This window comes from Hyperolius riggenbachi, chromosome 12 (assembly GCF_040937935.1).
Source record: "Hyperolius riggenbachi isolate aHypRig1 chromosome 12, aHypRig1.pri, whole genome shotgun sequence".
NCBI lineage: Eukaryota > Metazoa > Chordata > Amphibia > Anura > Hyperoliidae > Hyperolius > Hyperolius riggenbachi.
This window is the reverse complement of record NC_090657.1, coordinates 112,840,019-112,862,254: the sequence shown is the minus strand read 5'-3', so window position 1 is coordinate 112,862,254 and position 22,236 is coordinate 112,840,019. Positions and strand designations below refer to the sequence as shown.

The following is a 22,236-nucleotide window of genomic DNA, read 5'->3' as shown; positions in this document are numbered from 1 at the left end:
GGGATATTTACTATGACAAGAGGCAGCTATTATGCTGTGCTAGGGGGTGTGGAACACTGATTGGGAGCATTCCAACATTTTGAACACTTTGATATTTCGCAGTGATGTGTTTTTTCTTTTTCTTTCTCTTTTTAGTCCCTGCGAGCTGATGGAGGGAAGAACATTGTGGCCTGGTGAGAACGTTTCCTTCTAGCTATGCGACTTATACGTGTATAGTGTTGTGCATTAGTATAAGGTGTGACTTGATATTAGTTCCGCCATTTTTCGTGCTTCCTTTTTTATGCGCCCAGAAGGCATTTTTGCGTCGGTTTTTACGCATTAATATGGCAATGGTACGAACAGTATGTGACTATGGTGTCCAGCATGACGCGTTAAGCGTCTTTTTGCACGCATCCATCATATGGTTATACGGCTAGGGGGTGTTTTTACATCGGTTTGTACGCATCTGTTGCGTTAGTAGCGATATGCGGCTACCTTGCGTCCATTATTACGCATTATGCGTCTCTTTTGTACGCATCCTTTTTTGATAAAGCGTTTGGATGGCGAGCTATGGCGGCTAGTACGCATTATTATCGCGTCTATGGGACGCGTACTATGCGGACGTTTGCACGCGTATACCATGATATATTTTGAAGGGTGGGCTGTTTGAGCCTGTCCCTATTGGTGCATGTGATCTTTGTTTACAATGCACATCCTGCTTTCACATAGGAGGCTTTCTCTACCATGCTGTGATGGGCTGCCCTTGATCAGCTGACTGGGAGGTATGTTCTGATGACATCACACACTGCCTGTTCCCCATCAGGTCCACCCACACGCCCTTGCACTCTGATTGGTGTTTCTGATTTTGAAATGATTGTCTGATGTATAGACCAGTATATAAGGGTGTGGTCATTGTTGTTAACATTTTATGGGCTGTTCGGCTTGAGAAAGCTATATCAGCTCGAAACAGCGGGCTGTCGCCGCCTAAGCCTTATTTTTGACCATGCTGTCATTTTATGACTGATCAATAAAGAGCTAATTTTTTACTTTTCTACTTGGTGGTGCCAGCCTCCTTTCTACATTTGCCCTTTCTAATGGTTATTTGAATGCATTTATTAATCTATCTAAGATAAAGAATCAAAAAAAAAAAATTGTTATAGACAAGATCTTAAAATCTCAGCTATACCCTATGCCAGGGCTGCCCAATAGGTCGATCGCGATCTACCGGTAGATCGCGACCGCCTGATTGGTACATCGCGGTCTCCTGGCCACATCCCATTGACTTTTGTGGCCAGCAGCTGTAGAACGCGACCACTTGGCCGAGTCCTATCAGATTCTGCTGCTGGCCGCTGATGTGTCCAATCAGGAGAGGAGAGAGGCGCGGCTGAGAGGTTAAGGGCGGCAGTGTCATGGCTGGGGGCGGCGCTGGAGGCAACACTTCCGCCTCCTCTCACGCTGCCCGCCGGAGCGCTCCCTCAGCCGCCTGGTGATGTGATCTCCGCCGTGAAGTTGGCTGCGCGCACGAGGTGTCATGGCTGCGCGCACGAGGTGTCATGGCTGCCCGCATCGCTGCTGCACATGGCCTGTATGGGGAGATGACAAGCCCGCAGACTCCACAGTTGAAGGGAGGTAAGTGTGCACGCCCTATACCTAGCTAACCTGTACTGAGGGGACCTATGCCTAGCTAACCTGTACTGAGGGGACCTATGCCTAGCTAATCTGTACTGAGGGGACCTATGCCTAGCTAACCTGTACTGAGGGGACCTATGCCTAGCTAACCTGTACTGAGGGGACCTATACCTAGCTAACATGTACTGATGAGACCTATACCTAGCTAACATGTACTGATGAGACCTATACCTAGCTAACCTGTACTTAGGGGACCTATGCCTAGCTAACCTGCACTGAGGGGACCTATGCCTAGCTAACCTGCACTGAGGGGACCTATGCCTAGCTAACCTGTACTGAGGGGACCTATGCCTAGCTAACCTGTACTGAGGGGACCTATGCCTAGCTAACCTGTACTGAGGGGACCTATGCCTAGCTAACCTGTACTGAGGGGACCTATGCCTAGCTAAACTGTACTGAGGGGACCTATGCCTAGCTAACCTGTACTGAGGGGACCTATGCCTAACTACCTTTCGGGGGGGGGGGGGTGCATTTAAAACGTTGGTAGATCTCCTGGCCTCGGCGAATTTTAAAGTAGCTCGCGAGCCGAAAAAGTGTGGGCACCCCTGCCCTATGCCCTTTTTCCTGGCGCCCTTATTTGACGTTTGCATTTGAAACTTTTTTTTTTTCCTTTTATTTGCTTCAAAAGCCATTACAGTGTTAAGTTTGTGCTTATTTATCCCTTTTTGTACATGCCTGCATATACTGGGATTCCTATAGTTGGCTATTAATATGGATACATGCTATTGTGCTGACTAGGACGTGATGAGTGTCCCTTGCTTGTTACACCGTATTTAAAACAAAAAAATATATATTGTTATAAAAAAAAAAACAGTAATCTTTAAGTCTGACCACAGATTCTCTATTGAATTGTAGTCTGGAATTCGCAAAACGTGTTAAAGAGAACCCGAGGTGTGTTTAAAGAATGTTATCTGCATACAGAGGCTGGATCTGCCTATACAGCCCAGCCTCTGTTGCTATCCCAAACTCCACTAAGGTCCCCCTGCACTCTGCAATCCCTCATAAATCACAGCCGTGCTGTGAGGATCGGTTTACATCTGTAGTGTCAGTCTCAGCTGCTCCCCCGCCTCCTGCATAGCTCCGGTCCCTGCCCCCGTCCCTTCCCTCCAATCAGCAGGGAGGAAAGGGAGGCAGGCGGGGACTGGAGTTCTGCAGAAGGCGGGGAGAGCAGCAGACTGACACTGTAGAGATAAACTCAGCCAGCTCTGACAAGCTGTTTGTCAGCAGCATGGCTGTGATTTATGAGGGATTTCAGAGTGCAGGGGGACCTTAGGGGGGTTTGGGATAGCAACAGAGGCTGGGCTGTATAGGCAGATCCAACCTCTGTATGCAGATAATATTCTTCAAACCCACCTCGGGTTCTCTTTAACTGCAGCAATTTGCCGCGATTCTCGAGCGATTGTGGTAGAGTGCTTAAACAAGCGCTGATGGCCGAGAATCAGAGGAGCGTACAGTGATTTTACTGCGCTAAAAAACCATCCGTGTAAAACTGTAGCGTTCATTTTGCAGAAAATTCAAGTGTGAACGGGCCCTTAGTCTATGTGCTGCCTCTGATTAATGCCCTCCTTGCCCAGTCTGAATTTTGGTGGTCGGCCCTCTCTTGGCAAGTTTGTTGAGGTATCATGGTTTGTTTTTTTTTCATATGAAAAAAAAAAATATATAGGATGGATTTGATTAATATCTGAGCCATATTCAAAAAAGACACAGACACAGACCAAACCTGACTTGCACTGCAACAACTTTATCCCTGACTTGTTCGGAGAGCTACTTAGTCTCCATGGTTCTCATGGTGTGATCCTCTTGCTTAGTAGTGTTAAAGACTCTGTGTCCTCAAAAATCACCTGTGAAGTAAAAAACATTAGAAATACTTACCTACTTAGGATCTCTCGCTGTTATATCTGGCACTCCAGGTCTCTCATTCCGCCATAATTATATTTAGTAATTTCTTCATGTACACAATAATGGGGCTGATGTCCTAAGTATTTCCACGTCAGTGCCAACTCCTGTATCACTTTGCGCTTCTCTGGCTGCGGCAGACTTCACAAGCTCACAGCTCTCAGGACAAGCAAGCGGAGGGAAAAAAAAAATCATAGAGGCGGCGCTGGGGATAAACTGCCGCTTCCTCTCTACAGCATCGACGTTCCGTGACAGTTATTTGGGTTGAAAAAAAGACTTACGTCCATTGAGTTCAACCAGAGTACAAAGTACAACACCGGCCTGCTCCCTCACATATCCCTGTTGATCCAGAGGAAGGCGGAAAACCCGTACAAGGCATGGTCCAATTCGACCCAAAAGGGAAAATAAATCCTTCCTGGCTCCAGATGGCAATCAAATAAAATCCCTGGATCAACATAGCTGGGCATTACCTAGTAACTGTAGCCATGGATGTCTCAATGCAATGAAAGCATCTAAGCCCCCTTTAAATGCAGGTATTTGCCATAACTACTTTCTGTGGCAATGCATTCCACATCTTAATCACTCTTACAGCAAATAACTTTTTCCTAAAAAAATAGCTAAAACATCCCTCGTATCAATTTTGTAGCCAGGTACAGCGCCTCAGAGGCGCTGTACCTGGCTACACCACTTTTGAGTTACTCCTATCTGTATTATTGCCTGAGGAAGCGGGCTAGAGACCCGCGAAACGTGTTGCATTTGTTTTGGAGTACAAATTAAATCGTCTTTAAACCATATATAGTGTAACCTGGCAAAGAACCCTACCGCACAATCTAATATTCCTGAAATCCGTCTCCCGTCAGGTGAAATCTCTGCATGCCCCCCTCAAATCATGCAAACCTTCTATACATATTATGAAACTCACATCTATTACATAATTTACATATGCCATCCCTATCTGAAGAAATTTCAGCTGAATTAGAAGCTGAAATCACAGAGCTTATAGATGCCATTTCATCCTTTCCACCACAGAAGTCACTAGGCCCAGACGGAAAACCAATTGAGTTTTACAAAAGGTATTCGAGGATACTAGCTCCGTACCTTAAAAACATACTAAATAATTGCCTGGGTAGTGGAGAGCTCCCTCCCTCCTTTTATCAAGCTCATGTTATATTAATATTAAAACCAGATAAAAATCTGTTAGACTGCCAGTCATACAGGCCAATTTCCCTTTTAAACAATAATCTTAAAATCCTTACTAAAATAATAACTAGAATGAATAAATACATCACAGAAATTATTAACCCAGACCAAACTGGCTTTATGCCGCATAAAACAACAGACAAACTTTAGAAGGAGTTTTACACATATCCAATAATCAGGAAATATAAATATACCAAGAGCACTAGCTTTTATGGACATACAGCGAGCTTTTGATTTGGTTGAATGGCCATACTTATGGACCACTCTTAAAAAGTTAGGGTTTGGCAAGAAACTTATATATTGGATACAAGCTATATATAAAGCCCCTACTTCACAAATCAAAATTGGTACGCAGCTTTCGGTGCAATTCCGGCTGCTCAGGGGAACTAGGCAGGGGTGCCCTCTCTCGCCAGCCCTTTTCGCCATTGCAATGGAACCAATAGCAACTGCCTTGAGGCAATGCAAAGACATACAAGGATTGAATGTGGGCGGGCTGGAGGAGAGGGTATCCCTGTATGCGGATGACTTAGTCATATACCTTGTAAATCCAATAACATCCCTTCCAGGAGCTATGGAGTTATTCAAAACATTTGCCCCATATACTGGCCTTGTGGTGAATCAAGCCAAATCTAAGGTTCTTCCTCTAAACTCTACCCACTTACCCCCCTTCCCAATGGAAACAGGCTCTAAAACTAAATACTTAGGGGTTTGGATCTCTAACAATACTAATGAGTTTCACAGCGATAATATAATACCTCTGCTGCAGTACACAAAAAAAAAAAAAAAAAAAAAAAAAAAAAAAAAAAAAAAAACTTGCAAGCTGGCAATGTCTCCCCCTGTCACTTATAGGCAGAATACAATTAAAATGAAATTGCTACCAAAGTAATTATACACGTTTCGAAACTGTGCAGTATGGATTCCCTGTGGGTTCTACTTTCAACTTACATCTATCCTAACAAACTTTATTTAGCATAACAAAAACCCCAAAATGAGTCTTAAAAAACTCCAACGCCCTTGGACAGAGGGAGGACTAGCTTTCCCGGATTTCTTTAAATATTATTTAGCCACCCAGCTGGTAACTGCCAATTGGTGGCTAACACAAGACTCGACGAATGCTGTGATAGTATTAGATGCTGCACTCCTCGGATCCTTTGAGGCTCTCAAACAAATACTATATAGAGGGGTCACTGCACTCTATCCTTTAACTAATAACATGAGAACAGTCATTAAAGCTTGGGATCTTGTACATAAGTGGAGTCGCCCCCCAGACAATTTAACTGTCCCCCCCCATACTCATTTGGAATAATCCAAAATTGGCGCACTTTTACACTATACCCGATCCTATATTCTGGATTTCTAAAGGGGTGTCACACCTACAACACATTGCGCAGTCAGGTAATGAAAAAGTTTCATTCAAGGAATCGAACTAAGCTCGGTTCCCAAACATTTTTTTTCGCTTTCTACAATTAAGGCATGCATATGGAGCAGTTTGGTACTGCTACGGTAAGATTAACCACTTAACGACCGCCCACTGCACATGGGCGGCCGGAAAGTGGATCCCGCAAGGACCGCCGCATGTACGAGAGGCGGCGCTCCTTGTAGAGGCATGGGCGGAGCGATCGCGTCATCCGTGACACAATCCTCCGCCGGGGATCGATAGCCGGCAATTTAGCCTCCAGCTCGCCGGCCAATTAGCAGCGCCGGCGAGCGGAGGTATATAGATTTCCACCAATAAATACGTATAAGGCACTTTGTTAGGTAAACAAAGTGCCTTATACATGCCTCCTCCTAGCCTTGTGGTCTCATTGTTCCAGAGACCACCAGCGAGGAGGAAGCTATTGTAAGTCTACATCACACATCGCCTTTTTTTGCCCACAGCCACCCGATCGCCCACCCCAGCCTTCAGACCCCCCCCCTGATCACCCCAGCAGACACCTGCCAGCACCCTTGCACCCCTCTAAAACCCCCACCTGCCACTATCCCCTAGTTTAGGTCCCTAACTGCCTCCTAATCACCCCGGATCCCCCACCCCTACCTTTAGATCACCCCCAGACCCCATCCCAGACTACCCCCCTGTATACATCTGTATACAGCTACCTTACCCCCTGATCCCCCCCTGATCACCTGTCCATCACCCCTCAGCACCCCCACCCATCAGAGCAGACCCTAACTGCCCCGCGGGGGCAACCGATCTCCTGCCCAGACCCTCGATTGCCCTCAGACCCCCCTCCTGATTACATCCCCTGCGCATTGTTTACATCTGTCCTCCCCAGCAATCACTAACTGATCTTCGATCAGTAACCCCGTGTCTGCCTCTCATCAGATCAGGACTCAGTCTGCCCCGTGCGGGCTCCTGATCAACCCCCCACCCCCTCAAATCGCCCTCAGAACCCCCCTAATCACCGCCCGAGTGCATTGTATTTGACTGTGCTGTGATTGTATTCAATTGTGCTGCGATTGTATTCGATTGTGCTGCAATTGTATTTGATTGTCCCGTGATCTGCTTTGATTGTCCCGTGATTGTTTGATTGCCTCTGAGACCCCATTTCCCGCCACCCCCAACCCCACCCTCCCCCCCACCACCTCCAACCACCACCTTCCAAGTGCATCAGATTTGCTTGTGCTGTGATTGGATTAGATTGTGCTGTAATTGTATTTGATTGTCCCGGGATCGGCTTTGATTTCCCGTGATTGTTTGATTGCCTCTGAGACCCCACTCGCCACCACCCCCAATACCTCTCAAATACTCCCTTTTTCTAGGTAGGTGCTCTTTATTTCTGGGTAGTCTCGGAGGAAAACCCCATACGTTTAACAGTCCACAATGGCAAGAAGGGGGATTTCCGATGAGGAGGTATACAGGTACATGGACAAGTCGGATGAGAGCGTTTGGGAAGACTCAGCAGACGAATCATCCGGGTCCGAATTTGAACCTGTGGAAAGCAGTGGTTCTCTGACCGAAAGTGATGACGAGGTTATGGTCCCGGCTAGAGCCAGGCGTACCAGACCCCATGTCGTTAGACCGCAGGTGGCGCAGGATCCGCCTCAAGGGCAGCAGGGTGGTGCTAGCGCTGATGAGAGTTTTCTTGGTGAGGCAGGCACCAGCAGCGCAGCATCTCCTGGACTTAGTACCAGTACTTCCGTAAACCCTGGTGACGTGGCGCCAGCATAGAAGTTGAAACTGGTACGGTGGTACGTGCAGTAGTACCCCCGTCGCAGCCACCAAGAAGAAGACGGGCCTGTAGTACCCATAGACTCCCAGAGGTGCTGGCACATCCAGATTGGCAATCCCCTGATTCCGCCGCACCCGTAGTGCCCCCTTTCACCGCCCAGTCTGGAGTCCAGGTGGCGACAGCTCATCTAGGAACGGCCCTAGACTTTTTGCAGCTGTTCATCACCCAGGTTCTCTTGGACTTAATTGTGGTTGAGACCAACCGTAAAGCAACACAATTCATCACCGAACACCTGGAGAGTAGCTATGCCCAGCCTTTCCGGTGGAAAACAGTCCAAGTTTCCGACATTAAAATCTTTTTGGCCCTTATCCTTCACTTGGGACTAATGAAACAGAATGTATTGCGGTCGTATTGGTCTACGAACCAAGGAAATCATGTTCCCTTGTACCCTGCTGCCATGTCCAGGACACGATTTGAGTCCATCCTGTGCTTCCTGCACGTCAACGACGACAAAACCTGTCATGAAAAGGGCCACCCTGCTTATGACCGGCTCCACAATATTCGGCCCCTCATAGACCACCTGTCATCAACATTTGCAGATGCTTATACCCCTGAACAGAACATCTGCGTAGACGAGTCCCTCTTACGCTTTACCGGGCGCCTTGGCATCAAACAGTACATCCCAAGCAAGTGCGCCCGGTATGGGGTGAAACTGTATAAGCTCTGAGAAAGGGCCACAGGCTATACATGTCGTTTTAGGGTCTATGAGGGAAAAGACTCAAAATTGGAGCCGGTCGGAAGCCCTGACTACCTGGGGAGCAGTGGAAAGGTTGTGTGGGACTTGGTGTCACCCTTGTTCCAGAAGGGGTACCATCTTTATGTGGACAACTATTACACAAGTGTGGCCCTCTATCAGCACTTAAAAGTTAGAAGGAATCCGATGCTGTGGCACTGCGCGGCCTAGTCGCCAGGGCTTCCCCTAACGACTCGTTACCACCAGACCTGAACGGGGCAGAGGGCCGCCTTGCGTACTGAAGACCTGCTTGCGGTGAAATGGAGGGACAAGAGGGACGTTTACTTTCTGTCCACCATTCACACAGACACGACAGTCCAAATTCAACGGGCAACTGAGGTCATTGAAAAGCCCCTTGTCGTCCACGAATATAATGTCAACATGGGAGGGGTGGACTTCAATGACCAGAGGTTAGCTCCCTATTTAATTTCCAGGAAAACAAGACGCTGGTATAAGAAAGTGTCTTTATCTGATTCAATTGGCAGTTTTTTGAGAACAGCTTTGTTCTCTACAGTAAGGCTGTGAAAACTGGATCTTTCCTTCAATTTCAGGAACAGATCATTCTGGACCTCCTGTATCCAGGAGGTGCCAGCCCCCCCCCCCCCCCCAGATGCAACTAGCCGACTGCATGGAAGGCATTACGCCTATCAGCTTCCGAGTACCCCAGGTCAACGCATCCGAAGAAAATGTCATGTCTGCAGCAGTGCTGGAAGGAGGACTGACACCATTTTTTATTGTCCCAAATGTCCTGACCAGCCTGGCCTATGGCTAGGGGCGTGCTTTGAGAGGTACCACGAGCAGGTACACTATTAGAACCTAGGGAACTCCAGACACAGGAGTAGGCACACACTCAGTGGTCTTTCGCACATTGTCCCAGGGGGAGGAGAGGAAAGCTTGAAAACCAAACAGGTAAGCATAGAAGTCGGAAGAAGGATCGGTTTCCATGCTTGATATTGCTGATCTGTACTGGGTTGGCGATATAAGACGGCATGTTTGAATTTCCCTTGAGTGTGGACACCCCCGGTTTATATGTGATTTACTTTGGGCCTATGATGATGCTTTAATGTCACACAGAGTCATCTCTATTGGCAGGCATATTGCTGTATACTACAGGCATAATGCTGTATACTAAAGTTCTGAGGCCCAGTCACATAAGTTGGTGGCTCACCCTGAGTGCAGGGTGGCACGGGGTGTCTCTCTCCTGAGGTTATCACTGCCATTGATGTGGAGGAAGATCTGCCATTGATGTGGAGCAAGGTATGTTTGCCGTTCATTTTTCCTTTCAGCCCAGAGTGCATTACCTGTATACCCAATATAAGGAGTATAGCAGAAACTCCTAATACTGGCCCTACATGTAATGATTGCAGAGACCCTAAAATGCCAGGACAGACTCCACAAATTACCCCATTTTGGAAAGAGGACACCCTAAAGTATTATGTGAGGTGCATGGTGAGTTCATAGGAGATTTTAGTTTTTGTCACAAGTTAGCAGAACTTTTTTTTTTTTTTTTTACAAAAGTGTCATTTTCCGTTAACTTGTGACAAAAAAATAAAATTTTCAATGACCCCACCATTCCCCTCATGGAATACCTTGTTGTGTATTCTTTCCAAAATGCGGTCATTTGTGGGGTTTGTTAACTGTCCTGGCAAGTGGGCGGGGTGCTAAATTTTGAGCACCCCTGTAAAGCCTAAAAGGTACTCATTGGACTTTGGACCCCTTAGCGCAGTTAGGGTGCAAAAAAGTGCCACACATGTGGTATCGCCGTACTCAGGAGAAGTAGTAAAATATGTTTTGGGGTGTATTTTTAAACATACCCATGCTGGGTGGGAGAAATATCTCTGTAAATGGACAATTGTGTGTAAAAAAAAATCAAAATATTGTCATTTACAGAGGTATTTCTCCCACCCAGAAAGAAGACACCCCAAGGTATTCTGTTATAACTATGGTGAGTTCATAGAAGATTTTATTTTTTGTCACAAGTTAGCGGAAAGTGACACTTTGTGAAAAAAAAATGTGGACAATTGTGTGTAAAAAAATCAAAATTGTCATTTACAGAGGTATTTCTCCCACCCAGCATGGGTATGTGTAAAAATACACCCCAAAACACATTATACATCTTCTCCCGAGTATGGCGATACCACGTGTGGCACTTTTTTGCACCCTAACTGCGCTAAGGGGTCCAAAGTCCAATGAGCACCTTTAGGCTTTACAGGGGTGCTTACAATTTAGCACCCCCAAAATGCCAGGACAGTAAACAGCCCACAAATGACCCCATTTTGGAAAGTAGACACTTCAAGGTATTCAGAGAGGGGCATGGTGAGTCCGTGGCAGATTTCATTTTTTTTTTGTCGCAAGTTAGAAGAAATGGAAACTTTTTTTTTTGTCACAAAGTGTCATTTTCCGCTAACTTGTGACAAAAAATAATCTCTTCTATGAACTCACTATGCCTCTCAGTGAATACTTTGGGATGTCTTCTTTCCAAAATGGGGTCATTTGGGGGGTATTTATACTATCCTGGAATTTTAGCACCTCATGAAACATGACAGGGGGTCAGAAAAGTCAGAGATGCTTTAAATTGGGAAAATTCACTTTTTGCACCATAGTTTGTAAACGCTATAACTTTTACCCAAACCAATAAATATAGGCTGAATGGGGTTTTTTTTTTTATCAAAAACATGTTTGTCCACATTTTTCGTGCTGCATGTATACAGAGATTTTACTTTATTTGAAAAATGTCAGCACAGAAAGTTAAAAAAATAATTTTTTTGACAAAATTCATGTCTTCTTTGATGAATATAATAAAAAGTAAAAATCGCAGCAGCAATCAAATAGCACCAAAAGAAAGCTTTATTAGTGACAAGAAAAGGAGCCAAAATTCATTTAGGTGGTAGGTTGTATGACCGTGCAATAAACCGTGAAAGCTGCAGTGGTCTGAATGGAAAAAAAGGGTCTGGTCCTTAAAGGGAACCTAAACTGAAAAGGATATGGATTTTTCCTTTTAACATAATACCAGTTGCCTGACTCTCCTGCTGATCCGGTGTTGCCAATACTTTCAGCCACAGCCCCTCAACAAGCATGCAGATAAGGTGCTCTGACTGAAGTCAGACTGGATTAGCTGCATGCTTGTTTCAGGTGTGTGATTCAGCCCTACTTCAGCCAAAGGGATCAGGACTGCCAGGCAACTGGTATTGATTAAAAGGAAACATCCATATCCCTCTCAGTTTAGGTCCCCTTTAAGGGGGGGGGTAAAGCCCACGGTCCTCAAGTGGTTAAGCACCTCAGAAATAGTAAGGTTTTCATTTAGTAAAATATCTTCTATGATCCTGTCTAAAATCTATCAGCATTCTTATAACAGAGCCACATATTACCATCTACAAACAATCTTGGCTTACTCAGATTGCGAGTCTTGATGAAGAATGGGAGGATGTGTGGATCAAGCCCTTCTCATATCTGATAGCCACTAAAGATAGATTGATCCAAATTAAAATCCTTCACAGAGCTTATCTGACCCCCTCAAAACTATCTAAATTCGATCCATCTTATCCAGTGTTATGCTGGAGATGTGCTGCCAACAATGCGGATCTAGACCATGTGCTGTGGCTCTGCCCTAACATATCGTCTAAATGGAAAGACATCTGTGAGTAGATTACTACGATTACAAAAATGTATACGCCATGTGAACCAGCCTACTGCATTCTAGGGGACACTACTAAACTTGCACCTACAAGAGCATAAAGAATGCTTATTGGTATCCTACTGTATTACTACCGGATAGCTATCATTAAATTGGAAGAAGGCTGAACCACCTTCGCTTCAATATTGGAATTAATAAACAAGTCAGTACACTTATATAAGGCTGCATATATCGAGGGGGTGCCCTCAAAAGTTTGATAAAATATGGAAGCCCTGGACTAGTAATAGAGATACTTCTTAGATGCAGGAGGTTAATTAAGCATAACTGTATGTAATGTGTATAATGAGATACTACATGTCTATTATAACCCTGACCAATATTGTAATTAGCAACATAGCACAATGTTTGTATTTGGCTGAGGGGGGGAGGGGATGGATGGGGTGGTCATCGGGTGGTGGAATGCTTCGGGTCGGTACCATGTGTTTGTTGTATTATGGTCTTTGTTGCAGACTCACCTGCGAGTGAGTCAACCTTTGGTTAAGTTCTTTATTATCTTAAAATTCAATAAAAATTAAAAAAAAAAAAAAAAACATATAGGTTTGGTTTTGGTTTTGGGTAGGAAAGTCCACCCTTGCCCCCCAACTTTTATCTGTTTTTACATATGATCAATTTTTACTCTGCTGGCGCCTCTGTTTCCATTGCAATGGTTATCCACCTGGTGGATGGGTGAACACCCCTTCTTTCCTTCTGCATAGAGCGACTTTTTAGCCTGAGTGGGGACAGACCTAATATCCCCATAAGTGCTGTAAGTGGTTGCCTGAACCCAGCAATCTATACTTGTGAGTATATGTCTATTTGCTGCTACCTTGGCATTCCTTTATCATCAACAATACACTATTGGGGGCTTGACTAACATGTAAAAGAAAGGAAAAAACACAAACAGGACCTGTCTTCAGTAAACCCATGCCGATGCTGAGAAATAAGATTTTCTACTATGAAGTCATGTATCCCTTAGTAACCCCTCAAATAGTTTGCATACAACTGATGTTAAGCTTACTGGTCTATAATTTCCTGGATCTGATTTTTTTGCCCTTCTTAACTAGGAAAATGTGGGCTATACACCAATCCACTGGGACTCTGCCAGTTGAAAGAGAGTTACAAAAAAAGATAAGCTAAAGGGGTGTATCTGACTGAACTTCATTCCCTTAGGACCCGAGGATGCATGCCATCCGGGCCAGGTGCCTTGTCTATTTTTTTTAATTTAGTCTTGCCTTCACTTTTTTCTGAGTTAAGTATTTAATATTACAGTTGGAAAATTGCTTCTGTCTTCACAAGGGAAACATCACTGTAGCAAATTACAGATGCAGAAGAGTCTCAAAGAAAGCATTTAATAACTCTGCCTTACCTTGATCAACCATTGCGTTCCCACCCTCATCCTTAACTCCTCATCTACACGCGTAGATGAGGCTCCGATCCGGCGGTTCAATTACGGATCACCTCTTCCACGTCCCTGCTCGCGTGCGCCGGATTCGATACCCGCTCGTCCCCGCGCCGCTTATCTTCCGCTCGATTCCCTGTCATTGTCCCCTTGCGGGGAACGAGCAGGTAATCGCCGGTAGCAAGATCCGACCTGTCTCTTATCGAGCCGCATTAGATAACACACATCGGAGCCCCATCTACGCGTGTAGATGAGTCTTCAGGAGTCCAATACAGTCAACCTTGATGTACTTGTAAAACTTCTTAGGGTTAGATTTGATATCCCTAGCGATTTGAGTTTCAGCTTCAATCTTTACCAGCCTAATTTCTTTTTTACAACTTTTATTGCACTCCTTATTTCTTGAAGGGACTCCGAGCTCATAAAAAAAATGAAAGTTGTACTCACTTGGGGCTTTCTCCAGCCCAGTGCTGGTCGGGAGGTCCCACGACGGCGTCCTGGCTCTTCTCCTTCTCCCCGCTCCGGAATGGCTGACAGGCCGCAGCCCGGGCGACACTCCCCCGAGTGTCGGGCTGCTCCTTCCGCTTTAATCGCGCATGCGCAGTACTTTCACGCCGGCCGCCGTGATGACGCGAGGCGGCCAGCGTGTGACGTAATCCGCGTCATACGCTGAAGGAGCAGCCCGACACTCGGGCGAGTGTCGCCCGTGCTGCGGCCTGTCAGCCATTCCGGAGCGGGGAGAAGGAGAAGAGCCAGGACGCCGTCGTGGGACCTCCCGACCAGCACTGGGCTGGAGAAAGCCCCAGGTGAGTACAACTTACATTTTTTTTATGAGATCGGAGTCACTTTAATGCAGCCTAGGTCCCCTCCTGTTTTAGGACCTTATAGGCATTCTTTTTCAACTTCATTTTTTTCAACTTCATGGGCCTCTTGACTGCATTTCTGATCAGCGCTCTCCTTGTTCGGCATGTGAGTTTAGATGGACGGCCTTGTCTTGGTAGGTTTACAGTTGTGCCATACTCCTTCCATTTCTGAATGATCACTTGAACAGTACTCCGTGGGATGTTCAAGGCTTTGGAAATCTTTTTGTAGCCTAAGCCTGCTTTACATTTCTCAATAACTTTATCCCTGACCTGTCTGGTGTGTTCTTTGGACTTCATGGTGTTGTTGCTCCCAATATTCTCTTAGACAACCTCTGAGGCCGTCACAGAGCAGCTGTATTTGTACTGACATTAGATTACACAGGTGCACTCTATTTAGTCATTAGCACTCATCAGGCAATGTCTATGGGCAACTGACTGCACTCAGACCAAAGGGGGCTGAATAATTACACACACCCCACTTTGCAGTTATTTGTAAAAAATGTTTGGAATCATGTATGATTTTCATTCTACTTCTCACATGTACACCCCTTTGTATTGGTCTTTCACGTGGAATTCCAAAAAAAATTGATTCGCGTTTGCGGCAGTAATATGACAAAATGTGGAAAACTTCAAGGGGGCTGAATACTTTTGCAAACCACTAAACGTAAAATACAACTAAAGGTGTACCTAGATAGAACTGTTATTTTATAAGGTCAGAAAGTTCAGTAAACCCATGTGCTTTAGTAGTTTTTCATATTGCTCCACACAGAAAGATGTATATTAGCTGATGGGTGGTGCACGATATGCTGTATGGGGCAGGAGTGTGTGCGCCATCTCTTGAAGTCACCGAGTGCCATCCAATTAGCACCATGGGACAGACAGTGCTTTGGCCAACCAAAGCAGGGCAGCAGGAGGCATGTGTGGGATGGAAGGACATACATACAGCGGACGGCTTGAAAATTATTATGGATACATTTAAAAGCCAAGGCAGATATGTAGTGTCTACACAGCATTCACATTTCAACTTATTCTCATACCTGTGACCCTAAGAAGTGCCGCACACTGTTCCCTGTTGAAGTATCCCACACCATCATAAGGCCGCGGCTGTAGCCAATCAAGATCTGAGCTTGGTTCCTGGGGTGCTCCTGTAAGGATTCCACGGATTCAAAAGGATGTCTACTAACATACTCGTTTGGAAGACTGTGACAAAAGAAGATTAAGAAATTAAAACTCAAACATCCAAACTTTGGAGAGAATTGGGATGGGTTAAAACACAACGGGTTGTTACAGGTCAGTCGTCTGTGGTGAGACTACCTATCCATGTGCTAAAGTTATTGACCAGGACAGAAAATGAGGGACAGTAAAAAAAAAAAATAAAAAAAATAAAAAAAAAAAAAATAACACTACAACAAAACATAACTGCTTGGTCTTACAAACTGTACTAAATACAAATTTGACTTCTTGAAATAGAAATATGAAATCTTCAATATGTGAGTAAAGCCACACGCCATACTATTTTTTACATTTCTTTTCAATTCAAGATTTACAAATAAAGTGTTTTTATTTATTGTATCGTTTAAAAAATGTGACCAATATACCACACACACCTGTGTTCAATTTTTCCCAAATTGTGAAAAAAAAAAAAAAAAAGATATAAAACGCTGAAAAAATTCCTTGTGTCCCTACATTACAAAATTGTCAATCTATCACACATACCATACAATCTTACAAAGAAATTGATCAGAAATCACGATCAAGATAAATAAAAAAAATTAAAAAATGGGAAATCCGATCAGACTTCAGACCCCATTCACACTAAGGCGATTAGCAGGTGATTCCCGCTAATCGCTGAAGCGCTAGAGCTTGTTTAAGTGCTAGCGCAATTATAACTATAGGTCAGTGACCTCACTGCCGTGATTGCCGCCGATCAGGGGTGTTTTGTGATTAACTGCAATCGCGAAACGTGTTGCCTGCAGCATTTTGCCGCGATGCTTGAGCGATCGCAGTACAGTGCTTAAAAAAGCGCTGATCACGATCATTGAGAATCGCAAGAGTGTCCAGTGATTATACCACACTAATTGCGGTAAACTCAACCACGCAAAACAGTTTTGCTACTTTAAAGTGGGAATGGGCCCTTACTTGAATGAAAAAAAAATGTTTTTTCCATACATAAAAAGGTCTATTGAATTGCTGTAAAATCTGATCATTTTATTGCATCGTGTGGGGCCTCCTTAAAAAGGTTACACCAACAATGCTTCGCTTCCAATCTATATCATTTTTTCCATCATTTACTTTCCTGTTTTTTTTCCCAAAACCCCAACCCTCTTCCTGCATGGACAGAAGTAAGGAACGTTCTCTTCAGTGGGCAAAGAGATCAGTAAAACTTGACAGATGCTCTAACCCGTCCCAAATCCATCAATGTAATTACTTTTGGGAGAATAATGAAACATAACCAAGATCAACAAGTACTTACCCTTGCAGTGCTGTATCATGTGCAACTGTCTTTTCTTCAAGTACTTGCAAAGATGGCAATGCAATTGTGAACACACTGCCACCCTCTGTACCCACAAACAGCCTCTCCCCAGAGGAGTGTGCTAGCAGCACCTTAATCTGTGTAACACTAGGTGGTGCACTGAGGAAACAAAACAAAAAAACAAATGTGAGGTTTGAACTTCACTGAACAGGTCTATAACATACATACATACATACATACATACATACATACATACGCATTACCTGCATAAAAAGGTTAAACACAAAATGCTTCAAAGATACAGGATAATACAACACCAATAACCTGGCACCAGGTAAGTCGAGGTTAGAAAATCAAAGCAACTGGCAAGTAATCAATTAAATGGCAGTGGAGTTCCTTTATCTGTTAAAGTGTACTAGAGACCAGTTAATGCAAAAGTTTAATATATACCTGGGGCTTCCTCCAGTGCCCTCCGCATCGATTGCACCCACAGTGTCTTCCTCCACCTTCTCGTTGTCCCGTTATCAGCCCTGTACGTTTGGCCAGTCGGGGAAGGTCTGTGCAGGCTCCCCCTCCACCCCAAACACACATGCACAGTGCGCCCCGACTGGCTAAAATTACGGAGCTTCTAGCAGGAGAAGGAGGCAACGATGGAAGATGGCGCGGTAGCGATCTGTGCGGAGGGGGCTGGGAGGGAGCCCCAGGTATGTAAATATAAAAAAAAACAAGAAACACACCTTTTACATTAGGTTTCCTTTAAAAGGACCCTAAACAGACGGATATGGATCTTGTGTCTCTAATACTTTGACACAGCTCCTCAACAAGCATGCAGATCAGGCGCTCTGACTAGCAACTGGTAAGGAAGCATCCATATCCCTTTCAGTTAAGGTTCCCTTTAAGTAATGCTACCACTATCAGGATAACCAAAATTTGCAAGTAAAAAAAACCTCCAGTTACTTTTCAGTTCCAAACTGATGTGATAACTAGCAGAATGGTTTCAACAGTTATAGGCAAAATGTTGGCAATTCAGCAATAATTGTAAAAACTCTAGTCACCAGTTGCTTTTAATCAAGCAGCAGTTTGACCTTACTGCCTTGCTTATCAGTAATAGGTGGATCAGCTGAGGTCCTGCTGAAGACAATATCATACACTGAGCTGTGTTATGCAACAACCTGCATTAAATGGGAATAAAACCCTGATTGGAGGACCCTGCAAAATTTACCATACAGTCATGGCCAACATGCATGAAGTGTACCCGGCCAAAGCTCGGGTACAAAATGAGGTACTTAGCTAAAGAGAGGGAAGCCTCAGGATCCTATTGATTTTTCCCTCGGTGCTCTGAGGTCCCGTCGCTGAGCAGGATGCATGCTACTGCGCATGCAGGCTTGCACGACTATTGCGTGTCCACGCTGCAGGAAAAGGAGCTGCATGGCCCAATGTGGAGGGCGGCCACGCTCAGTGATGGGGGACATTGGCCCACTGAGGGAAGCTTCAATTGGATCCTGAGGTTACTATCTTATTTTGAACCTGAGCTTCAACTTTGGATCGCTTTAATGTCTCGGTTATTCCTACAATGGCCTCAATTCACTAAGCAGTTTAGACTAGTCCACAGATGGTTTTTAGTTTACTGATGGTTTGGTGTAATGTTTTAGACCTGGGCTAACATTCAGTAATTGCACAGTTCACAAAGGCAAACAAAGAGCAACTACGCCCACTTTTTCTGACAGAAATTAGACCAGCTGATTTCTTGTAAGTAAAGTAATTCTGTGAGGTATTTTAGACACGAGGATGGAACCTTTTAAATTAATTATGCAGAGTTTATTTGTATGCAGAGGAGAGCTTATCAAAAGAGGTGGTCGACAGTCATAGCTACTTGTTTGTGAATTGCATCTTTTGATTATTTCCCCTGCTTTACCAACCTAATAACCAAATAGCTTAGACCAGGTCTAAAAACAGGTCTAACACATTTGGTAATAGTGAATTCCCCTTTGATGCAACTGACCAAACCATCAGTAGACTCAAAACCATCAGTAGACTAGTCTAAACTACTTAGTGAATGGAGGCCAATATAGACCTGCTATATAGTCTCTCTCACACCAATAACTAAAGATTTTCAAATATACTTACACTTGATTGAGCAGATGAAAGCTTAATATAGGTCACCTCCTTAGCCTTTGTGCCATCACTTCCTCCCTCTCCAGCTCATATAATCCCAGGTTTTCCATGTCCATCTACTCTGTCTAGTTAACATGTACTCACTATATCCTCCCTCAGGTCCTAGTTTAAAATCTCGCCCAGCCTTCTAAACATTTTCTCTGTTCACCAAGAAGATCCCTTTCCTTCCTAAACTAACTTCTCAGTCACGTATTTATCTCCCTAAACTTATGCTGTCTTTCAGGTAAAGGATCTGGCACTGGCATTATTTCAAAAAATTACACCTTGGAGGTCTCTTCTAATTTCCAGAAACATTTTTTGGGGTACCTTCCCATCTTCCTCTGACTGTCATTGCTACCTATGTGTACTAAAATGGTTAGGTCATCCTTGGCCCTACCCAACAATTTATGCAATCTGCAACATGCTGAACCCGAGTACCTGGGAGACATACAGTGGAGGAAATTATTATTTGACCCCTCACTGATTTTGTAAGTTTGTCCAATGACAAAGAAATGAAAAGTCTCAGAACAGTATCATTTCAATGGTAGGTTTATTTTAACAGTGGCAGATAGCACATCAAAAGGAAAATTGAAAAAATAACCTTAAATAAAAGATAGCAACTGATTTGCATTTCATTGAGTGAAATAAGTTTTTGAACCCTCTAACAATAAAAGACTTAATACTTAGTGGAAAAACCCTTGTTTGCAAGCACAGAGGTCAAACGTTTCTTGTAATTGATGACCAAGTTTGCACACATTTTAGGAGGAATGTTGGTCCACTCCTCTTTGCAGATCATCTCTAAATCCCTAAGGTTTCGAGGCTGTCTCTGTGCAACTCTGAGCTTGAGCTCCCTCCATAGGTTTTCTATTGGATTGAGGTCCGGAGACTGACTAGGCCACTCCATGACCTTAATGTGCTTCTTCTTGAGCCACTCCTTTGTTGCCTTTGCTGTATGTTTTGGGTCATTGTCGTACTGGAACACCCATCCACGACCCATTTTTAGTTTCCTGGCAGAGGGAAGGAGGTTGTCGTTCAGGATTTCACGATACATGGCTCCGTCCATTTTCCCGTTAATGCGATTAAGTTGTCCTGTGCCCTTAGCAGAAAAAACACCCCCAAAGCAAAATGTTTCTATCCCCCATGCTTGACGGTGGGGACGGTGTTATGGGGGTCATAGGCAGCATTTTTCTTCCTCCAAACACAGCGAGTTGAGTTAATGCCAAAGAGCTCTATTTTGGTCTCATCAGACCACAGCACCTTCTCCCAGTCACTCACAGAATCATTCAGGTGTTCATTGGCAAACTTCAGACGGGCCCGCACATGTGCCTTCTTGAGCAGTGGGACCTTGCGAGCCCTGCAGGATTTTAATCCATTGCGGTGTAATGTGTTTCCAATGGTTTTCTTGGTGACTGTGGTCCCTGCTAATTTGAGGTCATTCACTAACTCCTCCCGTGTAGTTCTAGGATGCTTTTTCACCTTTCTCAGAACCATTGACACCCCACGAGGTGAGATCTTGCGTGGAGCCTCAGAGCGAGGTCGATTGATGGTCATTTTGTGCTCCTTCCATTTTCGAACAATCGCACCAACAGTTGTCACCTTCTCTCCCAGCTTCTTGCTAATGGTTTTGTAGCCCATTCCAGCCTTGTGCAGGTCTACAATTTTGTCTCTGACATCCTTGGACAGCTCTTTGGTCTTTCCCATGTTGGAGAGTTTGGAGTCTGCTTGATTGATTGATTCTGTGGACAGGTGTCTTATACAGGTGACTAGTTAAGACAGGTGTCCTTAATGAGGGTGACTAATTGAGTAGAAGGCCCAGTGCACACCAAAACCGCTAGCAGATCCGCAATACGCTAGCGGTTTTGGGAGCTGATTTCAGAGCGATTCTAGGTATGCTTAGAGAGGTTTTCTAAACATACCTTTGTGTAGCAGATTACACATTGTTACAGTAAAAGCTGTTACTGAACAGCTACTGTAACAAAAATGCCTGGCAAACCGCTCTGAAGTAGCGTTTTTCAGAGCGGTTTGCGTTTTTCCTATACTTTACATTGAGGACGAAACGCTTCCGAAATCCGCAAACGCGCAGCAGGAGGCGCGCTTGCGGCTTGGCAAAAAACGCAAACCGCCGGTGTGCACCATCCCATTGCAATACATTAGACAAGCGTTTTTATAGGCAGATGCAGCCGGCGGATCGCTCCAAAAACCGCTCGGTGTGCACTGGGCCGTAGTGTCTAACCACTCTGTGGGAGCCAGAACTCTTAATGGTTGGTAGGGGTTCAAAAACTTATTTCACTCAATGAAATGCAAATCAGTTGCTATCTTTTATTTAAGGTTATTTTTTCGATTTTCCTTTTGATGTGCTATCTGCCACTGTTAAAATAAACCTACCATTGAAATGATACTGTTCTGAGACTTCATTTCTTTGTCATTGGACAAACTTACAAAATCAGTGGGGGGGTCAAATAATTATTTCCTCCACTGTATATGCCATGTGTACACCTACCTTTACCATCGATGGAGGAGAGATTTGTCAAGTTCACTCTTACAATGCTAAGTTTGGCCATGTATTCCACTCCTAAATTAAAGTCCCTTAACAGACAATTCCAAAACTTAATGTCCGAACATATGTGTAGTTAGTAGATTATTAATTTTGTTTTACTTTTTAGAACCAAATCCAGTGCAAAGTGTATAAAATACACTTTTACTCACACGTTCCACAATTGGTAAATAACTGTAGACAATTCGTTGAGGCAGTACAAATGCAAATGGGAACGAGCCACTCTAAATACATACAATATGCTCTATGCTTTCCTCTTCTGTCCTCTGCAAGAGTTCAGGCGTTCTTTAAGGCTACTTACACACTAAGACGTTGCGTTAGGTGCCCTGTTAAGGTCGCATAATGTGCACCTAACGCAACGTATGGTGGTGGTGGCAGAGGACGTTAGAGTGAGCC

General features: G+C 44.4%; 1 protein-coding gene across 1 annotated transcript in view; it reads right to left on the bottom strand.

Annotated features, from left to right (window-relative positions):
- The window catches only part of LLGL2 (LLGL scribble cell polarity complex component 2), a 269,216-nt gene that overhangs the window by 229,583 nt on the left and 17,397 nt on the right, over positions 1–22,236 (bottom strand). The window contains 2 exon segments of the mRNA XM_068264456.1: positions 15,697–15,859; positions 17,133–17,291. Coding sequence (XP_068120557.1) covers positions 15,697–15,859; positions 17,133–17,291 — 322 coding nt within the window.